General features: G+C 40.8%; 1 protein-coding gene across 1 annotated transcript in view; it reads left to right on the forward strand.

Annotated features, from left to right (window-relative positions):
• The window catches only part of rbm27 (RNA binding motif protein 27), a 30,518-nt gene that overhangs the window by 17,968 nt on the left and 3,916 nt on the right, over positions 1-8,634 (forward strand). Inside the window, exons 11-19 of the mRNA XM_015389862.1 lie at positions 336-560; positions 1,406-1,537; positions 2,147-2,263; positions 2,429-2,503; positions 2,613-2,789; positions 3,187-3,291; positions 7,232-7,455; positions 7,517-7,601; positions 7,678-7,794. Of these exons, the coding sequence (XP_015245348.1) occupies positions 336-560; positions 1,406-1,537; positions 2,147-2,263; positions 2,429-2,503; positions 2,613-2,789; positions 3,187-3,291; positions 7,232-7,455; positions 7,517-7,601; positions 7,678-7,794 (1,257 nt within the window). The remainder of the gene's footprint in view (positions 1-335; positions 561-1,405; positions 1,538-2,146; positions 2,264-2,428; positions 2,504-2,612; positions 2,790-3,186; positions 3,292-7,231; positions 7,456-7,516; positions 7,602-7,677; positions 7,795-8,634) is intronic.

An 8,634-nucleotide genomic window follows, 5' to 3' on the forward strand; every position in this document is an offset into this window, starting at 1 on the left:
GTCAAAAAGAAAAGGCAATAACGTATTTGGACAAAGACATGGCTGAGCAAACGTGGCTACTATGGTCCGTCAATTTTACAGAAAGAACTCAATTTTACTCGGGCACCTCATGATTCCTAATGGAAGGTGGTCTTGAGAAACTGATCGCCCCTCGTTACAAACTGTCCACTACAAGACGCACTATCAGGCTGAAAGTTGGCCCGATCGGAAAATTGTCGCACGACTGGAAAGTCGCCCCGAAAAGGACAGAAAATCTCACAGTGTAAGCCCGGCTTAATGGAAGGCGAATGTAATCGAAGCATCAGCTGACCAGCTCACTTCTTCTCTCCACCCAGGTGGTGTTTGGTGGCGACCCGGAGGCAGCGCTGATCCAGTACACAAAGAATGAGGAGGCCAGACGGGCCATATCCAGCACACAGGCCGTCCTCAACAACCGCTTCATCCGTGTGTACTGGCACCGCGAGCCCTGCACCAACACTGCGGGTCAAGAGCAGAACCCAGGGACACAGGGGCCAGCCTCGGCCCCGGGCCAAGGCCTGCAGCACGGCAACATGCATAAGGTTTGTGTGAAGACTTCAGAATAAGACAAAATTTGGATTTTCCAAGAGAAGATTTAATCTTTTTATGTTACAAAAGCCCAATGGAAAGAATGAGACACAGCTATAGAAATGAAATTGATGTTGGGACAAAAATCGATTCATTTCTAATAAGGTTTTATTTAGTTATTTTATGTTTTAATGAACCAGCTATTGTTAAAACAGGATTTTACTATTTTTACTGTCTCAAGCCTTTTTTTTTGTTTGCATAAAAACTGCACTTTGCCCCTGGAGAGTGTAAAACCTTATTTTTACTCAGAGATTTCCAAAATGCAGCTAGCATTACCTGGAAGCTCTAATCCTGGCAGAGTGAGAATGAACCTCAGATATCTCATTTTCTTCAACAGAATATTTTCCTTTTTAAATAACTGTGCTAAGTAATGATGAGAAGATGATGTTTCTTTAGGCTCTATGGCTTTTGTTCCTGCTTTACTTGGAAAAAGTGTCAGTTTCTGTTCTTCAGCCCATCTAATAACAGAGACACCTGGTGGCTAACAGTAGCCATAGCAATCTATATAATGTTTTTATGTTGGCACCGTTTCACTTCAAGAATGCCGTTTCTTCAGCTCAGTAATGCTTTTAAATTCATGGTTTAAATATCATAGAGTTGAGTTTCCAAGCTGCCACTCAAAACACATCAGCAATTTCCAGCTGATCAAGATAATAATCCTCCAGTATTGGGCTCCAACTTAATTTCTCTTGGTAATCTGATACATTTCTCATTCCAGTTACTCCCTTCCTTACGTGTTCTCTCTCTTTTCTGTCCTTTTTATGTTTTGGGTTGTTTTTTTGGTTTTGGTTTGCTGCAGGGGATCAAACAACACAGTCCAGGTGCCTACGTACTGAACAACACTGTACCAAAGCATCCCCTGAATGCAGCACCTGGAACCACAAATGTCATAAAGAGCGATGGCCTGAATCCAAACTCAGACCCTCTCATTGTACGCTTTTATTCTTCCTTATGTGTTCAGAAGTGTTATTGTTTTTGAAAATTAACTAGTTATGCAGTTTTAATAATGTGCTGAAACATACTGGTTCTCTGCAACACATGCAAATATCATGAAGGTTTCCATTCCTGAAATCAAATTGGCAGTGGTCACACCAGGGAATGTGATGAGATTAGGGAAGGGTTAACCCTAACCCTTTTTCGGGAAGCTCGGGGGCTTTTTGGGGGAAGTGTTGGCCTAGTGGGTTAGAGCAGTGTGCTTGTGTTCTGAGAGGGTTGCAAGTACCCATTTGAATCCCCACAGCCTCCACTTTGGGTTCCTGAGCAAGACCCTTAACCTCTGATTGCTCCCTGGGCGCCACACAATGGCAGCCCGCTGCTCCCCAAGGGGATGGGTTAAATGCAGAGGTAAATTTCTCGAATGAGAGATCAATAAAGATTGATTATTATTATTTGCATTAAGGCTAAAAAGTAAGGGATTTAGATTAAACTGCGTGCCAACCTAGTTTTGCAAGAAAACCATTCTAGTTTTTGCACTGTGTTTTTGTTTTTTTTGTCTGTAATCCTGTTTCAGTTACATGGATGTGTTATTTTCCGTTTTTAGGTTCCCCCTAACACACAGAAAGGTCCCTTCCCCGCTACAGCCCCCAAATCTTCCTCAAAGAGTCTCGGGAAAACTGGAAAAGCGCTAGAAGCTCAAGAAGCTATGAAAAAGAAGCAGGTAAGTTTGCCCATAAATAATTTTTTGGGAGTGTTTTTTTTTTTTTCTCTCTCTCGGTTTGCTTGCATATTGTATAAGAAACGCACAAGTAAATATTTTGTTCTCGTGAAACCAAATATTTACTTACGGCAAAAGGGTGTGCTAAGTGCTTTTTTTCTGCTGTAGGAGGCAATGAAACTCCAACAGGACATGAGGAAGAAGAAACAGGAGATGCTGAAGGCACAGATCGATTGTCAGAAAGTAACTGCCCCCCTTTATTTCCTCCACTGTTCTTTGACGTGAAATTTGTTTAAATGTTTTCTACGCTTGTTTAAACACACCTTATTTAATATCACCAATCTTCCTTCAGGTGCTGATTAACCGCTTGGAGAAAAACCGTACTATGAAGCCTGAGGAGCGGGCCAACATCATGAAAACCCTGAAGGAGCTAACGGAGAAGATTACGCAGCTGCAGAATGAAATGAACCCCTCCCCTCAGGTCTCAAGTGGCAAAACCCCTCACAACCAACCCAAGACCAAAACTGATGTAGGTTTTTATGTTAAGGTTTTAAAGTAATAAGTTGGTGGACTTTCATAGCTGCAAGCTTTTTATTATTGTTAAACTTCTTCTAACATCTGGGTTTCATGTCCCTGGACCTCAGGGGCCCTAAGTCCTTCATGTTTTAGATGCGTCTCTACTTAAGCACACCTGATTCAAATAATTGTATTACCTCCTCAGTAGCCATTAAATGCTGTAAAAGTCTATTGATCACCTTTTACTTCAGGTCAGGTGTGCGTAGGCAAGGAAACGTCTAAAACATGAAGGACACTGGTTTCCTGAGGATCTGGGTTAAGGAACCCTGGGTTAAATGACTTGATAATTGAAGAGATGTTCTTTTATTTTTATATATATATTTTTGTATTTGTCGTGGTTTTCTTGTCAGGCCCAGAAAGAGTTGCTTGATGCTGAATTAGACTTTCATAAAAAGATGAGCTCTGGAGAAGACACCACAGACCTTAAGAGAAAACTTGGACAGCTACAGGTGGAGGTAAGAAAAAAAAAAAACACATTTTACACATTTTAACCCTCAGATTTTTGGCAGAGATCAACCTTAAAACATTATTATAAAAGTTTATATACTAATCCGAACAGCTGCTGAGTGTTTCCCATACAGGAGAACAAACAAACACCGATAACATCAAATATTATCAGCATTTATATTTTACAAGCTGAAATTGAGGATGTGATACTTTGAATTGTCGGAGGAAGTTTGCAGATAAGATTATTTTCTTGCCGCCTTCTGCTCATGCAGCAGAGAAATTAAACATGCAGCAAGATGTAGCAAATGATTAAAGAAATATCTTCATGTGAAAGTTATAATGAAATATTGTGCAGAAAGTTAAAGGAATGGAGTGACCTAAAAACGGCATCTGCTTTAAAAGCCTTTACAGGGAACTGCAAAAGTAACTTGATTAGAATAGAAATCCTGAGCATAATGATGCGCACAAATGTTGTTTTTCTTTTTTCACACAGAGCAATTGGGTTCCATGGCTCCGATTGAGCTGTTTAGCATCAATAAATTAATCATCGCAGTGTGTTTTAATAAACCTTGTTTCAGTCAGTACTGTGAGTTTGACTAATAACTTAAGGAAGGGGTGCTCAAGTCCAGTCCTCAAGAGCTACCATCCTGTAACTTTCAGATGCATCTCTTCTCTAACACACCTGAATCGAAAGGCTCAATACTGTCATTTAGCTCAGCAGAGGCATGTAATGAACCACTCATTTGACTCAGGTGTGTTAAAAATGGGGTGCATCAAAAAGTTGCAGGATAGTAGCTCTTGAGGACTGGACTTGAGCACCCCTGCCTTAAGGGAACAAAAGGAGAAAGGTTAAACCTACCGATGACACTCTGGCCACTTTGAGATCTCATTGTTTAATGTTATATTGAATGTGTTTTGCCTATTAGTAAAAATGTTGGAGTCTTATTTTAGACCGCAGACTAGAGGCACTCAATAAGTGGGGGCTACTATATGCTCTACAGGGCTAGGAAAAAACGTTCTTTTTAATCTGACTGTTTTATATCAGTCAAGTAAAATTCACCTATTCTTAGTAATGGCTTTACCTGCAACACTTTTTTTTTTCTTCTTTAAAATCTGAAATTTACCGACATTTTCTTCTTTCATGGAAATGCCTCTTAAACTGTATTATCTTAGTCTAATGTGTCAAATATTTCTCAGGCTCTAAGGTTCCCCATCTTTTTTTTTTCTTTTTGAACATAGCAGTTATGTTGAAACATTTAAATTTTAGCCTTGACACTCCACAGAACATGTCTCAAATATGAAAGCATCAGTCTTTTTCAAGCTGAAATCAGTTTTCTATGTTGCATTTGGGGTGATCTCTCAGGCCCACACCAAACAAATTCATAATAATGATATAAAGAGTAAATTTAACATACGGTATGTTTCAGTTTTCATCTTTCACATTTTACATATTTATTTGAATGGTATTATTGTCATCATTCCTTCTAATCACATAAACCCTGACCATGAGAATCAAGCCTACAGTCTAAGGCCCCGTCCACACGAAGACGAACCCTGGCCTAAACGCACAAATTCTTCACCAAACCAGCCTCTCTGCCACACGAAGCCGGCGTTTTGGGGGTCTGTAAACGATCTTTTTTTTATTCAGCCTTCAGAGTGGGAAGATTTCAAAACGCCGTTTTCGCGTTTCCATCTTTACGCTCTAACCGCATATTTTTTTTTACACGCATGCGTCATAGCGTCGCCTCTAAACACGCATGCGCGACCAGTATCACAACAACAGTGGCGCCGTTGCTGCTAATGCTACTCACCCTGCTGTCGGGCTTACAACAGAATCTTCTTCTTCTGGAATATCTCCAGGAAGAACAGAGCAATATCGACGACATAGTTCAGCACCTGAATTTGACTTAACCACGAAAATGGACCCGCAGGGCAACCATGTATAAATATTAGTGCGCATGCCCAACATTTCGTCGCTTATTTTTGCTTTGGCACCACAGCGCCACTTACAGGCCTGGCATACATTTTGCAGCGTTTTCTTGCATTCGTGTGGACACTCACATTTATTTTACGTCTCCATCTTTACGGCAAACGTTTTGGAAAATATCAGCGTTTCGTGTTCATTTTGACTTCGTGTGGACGGGGCCTAAATGTATCGCAAATATGGACACTAATGGGTGGAGCCCCAAAAGTCAACATAACCCCACACTTAAAACACCACACTTGCATATTTCCTGCTCTATCCCAGGGGTCCTTAATTAGCTGGTTTTTTTAAAAATGCATATCCTCTGCCCCCAAACCCGCCTCATCTATTCAAGCCCAAACGTCCTTCTGCGCATTAAACCGAAGCCACTTAAGCAAGCCCAGAGGAGTAGCCACTAACGAAGCCAAATCAGACACAAGTCCTTACACTGATGCAGCCCTGTCTCATTAAAGTTTGAGGTGCTGGTCCGTGTAAGGAAATCACAGAATGACAATTAAAGGCCTAAGTGAGGCAGGGACAAATGGTGAAGAGAGTAGGCTGTTAGCTTGTTGAGTGATGAAGAAGAGAGATGTCCTGTTAAAAATGGAGGAAGAACAGCATATGCTGTAGTGGGAGAGGTGAACATATTTGGTCCCTTGTGGAAGTATTTATACCCATAGAGGTTTTCAAAATCTTGCATTACAGCCACAACCTTAAAGGCACACGTGTAACTTTTGGCCACCAGGGGTGCTTGACCTGTAACTGCCAGTATTTTGCTTCAACTAAACATTGAAAATAAAAACAAAGATATATGAATAAAAATTGAGAAAAGAGAATTTATTTCACATACGGCTCCTTTCGGCTTGCGCCAACGAACAATCTCCTTTCCATGATCGACTCTTTTTCTCGTGCACGATACCTTTCACATTTTCTGTTTTCAGCCTCCTTAGATGGGTTAAACTTTTTCCTTGCCTCAGCCATGACTAATAGTCAAGCAGGTGGAAAAATAGTAGTGCAAAAGCCTTAGCTCCATGAAGAAATAAGAGCCTACAGCCGTAAAGGGATAAGTTCTTCCAGGTCACATGACCTGGTCAACGACGGTAGCTTAAATAGTATTTCCAGAGGGGGAGCCCCGCTTGTAGCAGTAATGGAGTCAAACGCTGTATTTTCGCCTGAGGAATCATTTAAAATAACTCATGTGCCACAACTCTTTAGGTCACAGAGTCCATAGTATGCCTTTAAACACATTTTCTTGGACATTCCTTTGAGAGAACAGAAATAGGTGCCCAGATGTGAAGCGGAATCAAAGTTAAACATGGGCTTAAATGAGAAATCTGAAGACTGTGGGGTGTCGCATGTCCAACCAGGTTTGGACATCTACAAATTCTTTAGCAGCTAACCTTGCTTTGCTCAGACACTCTCCAGCCAGTGTTCAACATTTTTTTAAGTCTGCCACAGACTCTTATTAAGATTTAGTTCATGACTTTTAACTACTTATTTCAAACTGAACCCTTTCCCTGTAGCCCTGCCCCTTTTTAAGGTTATTTGGATATGATCCTATTTGCAAGTCTGCGGTCTTTAAACTTCTCAGATTCTTTAACCCCTGATCTTTCTGATGTTTTTAATTTGTTTTTATTTTATTAAGCATTAGATCTTTTGATCCTATTCAGAAATTAAAGTTTTAAAATAAGAGTTGGCATTTGAAAATAAGCATGCAACTAATAAAAAAAAAAAAAAACGAAAAACATCCATTTAGTTAGTTAGTTAGTTAGTTGATTTAGTTATTCACCCAATCACACACTAATAGTGGCTACATAGTAGCCACAGTTGCCATGGGGCTCACTAACTGCCCTCCGTGCCCTCTGACCTTCATCAGTATGCAAGGCGGGCAACATGTTTTTGGGATTACAACGTCTCAGAACTGAGGTTTACTTTGTGACTTGGAAAAAAAATCAGCAACCAAGCATTTTATGTCATTTCTTTAGGCAAAACGACTTGGTCTGATCCCACCGACGGGTCGGGGCCGAGGCCGCGGGAAGATGGCGCTGGATCCCGGCGCGATGCACATGGGGCGCGGCAGGAGCCGAAGCCGGGAGATGATGGCTCGCGGTGGGGTTGTGAACCGCATGGTTGTGGACCACAGAACCAGAACGCTTGCCATTTTAGGAGTCACACAGGAGGAAAAGGAAGAGCTAATGCCGCATTTTGTGGTGTGAACATACAGATTGTTATACACAATTATTAGCAGGAGTTTTATGTCTGTCGTGTTAAGATTTTGGTGAAATCGAAGAACTCCGTGACCAAGATGCCAACACAGTCATCATGACTTTTAAGACGCGAGGCGAAGCAGAGAATGTATGTTTCATGCTCCAAAGCAGCTCAGGCTCTTTCCTTCTTGTTCTTTGAATAATCCTTATGTTTTGTATTTTAGGCAGCCAATCAGGGAGCCAAGTTCAAAGGTCGCGTTCTTCAGATTTCTTGGTACAAGCCCAAGACGTCGTCTGTCACGTCCGAGCCTGAGGTGGAAGAGGCTAAAGATGAGGAGAAGGTGAGGAGGAGTCGCATCATACAGTTTATCCAGAGAAAGTCTTATTCACTGAGACTTTTTAGGATTTAAAAAAGTCTGTTGGTGAACTTTTCTGAAGTTTTAGTTTTAGTTTTCACCAGTTCTACTTGTACATTTCTAGTGCTTCTGAATTTTTCACCGCTGCTCCCAATGCAAAGTCAGGCGTGGCCTCTCTGTGCTAAGAGCATTTCAGCCTCTTGAGTAAAGCAGCATTCAGATTAGCTGGAATCCTACTACTGTAAGGTTTTTTTTTTTAGGTTTAAGTTCCTTAAATATTTAGTTTTTTAAGGTTAAGATTTTATCCTTTTGATATAGGCTAGTTTGTTTTTTTCACTATGACGACTTCTGCTGATCAACTCATAGTAACTAAAGATCTATCAGTTCTTTAAATCCTGTTTCATTGGATTTTGAGCTTGTTCTACATAAACCTGTTAAAAAATTAAAACAATACAGCTGTTTTAACTGTAAAGTGCCTTACAATTGCATGAATCACAACCAATATGGCACAAAGAGGAGCTGAATGTTAGAGCTACAGTTTGGTACGGAGCGTAAACCCTCAAGTTAGAGGCACAAATACGAGTTCTATAGGAGGGTATGTGATGAAAAGATGGTTGGTAGTAATGTTGTGAGAGAGAGGCCTAATGAAGAGAAAAGAGACTTATCAGACTGGCATTCTAACTAATATTTAAAAGCTTTCTGAGATAAGTGAAGTGTGCCTGTATTCCAGCACAGTGGTCAGTGATCGGTTGTGACAAAAAGCTCTGATTCTGATAGGGCTGTGGGATAAAAATCATTTTGGCAATATATCGTGATTTTCGGCTG

The sequence above is a fragment of the Cyprinodon variegatus genome, unplaced genomic scaffold (genome assembly GCF_000732505.1).
Source record: "Cyprinodon variegatus isolate N-32 unplaced genomic scaffold, C_variegatus-1.0 Scaffold478, whole genome shotgun sequence".
NCBI classification, from domain to species: Eukaryota; Metazoa; Chordata; class Actinopteri; order Cyprinodontiformes; family Cyprinodontidae; genus Cyprinodon; species Cyprinodon variegatus.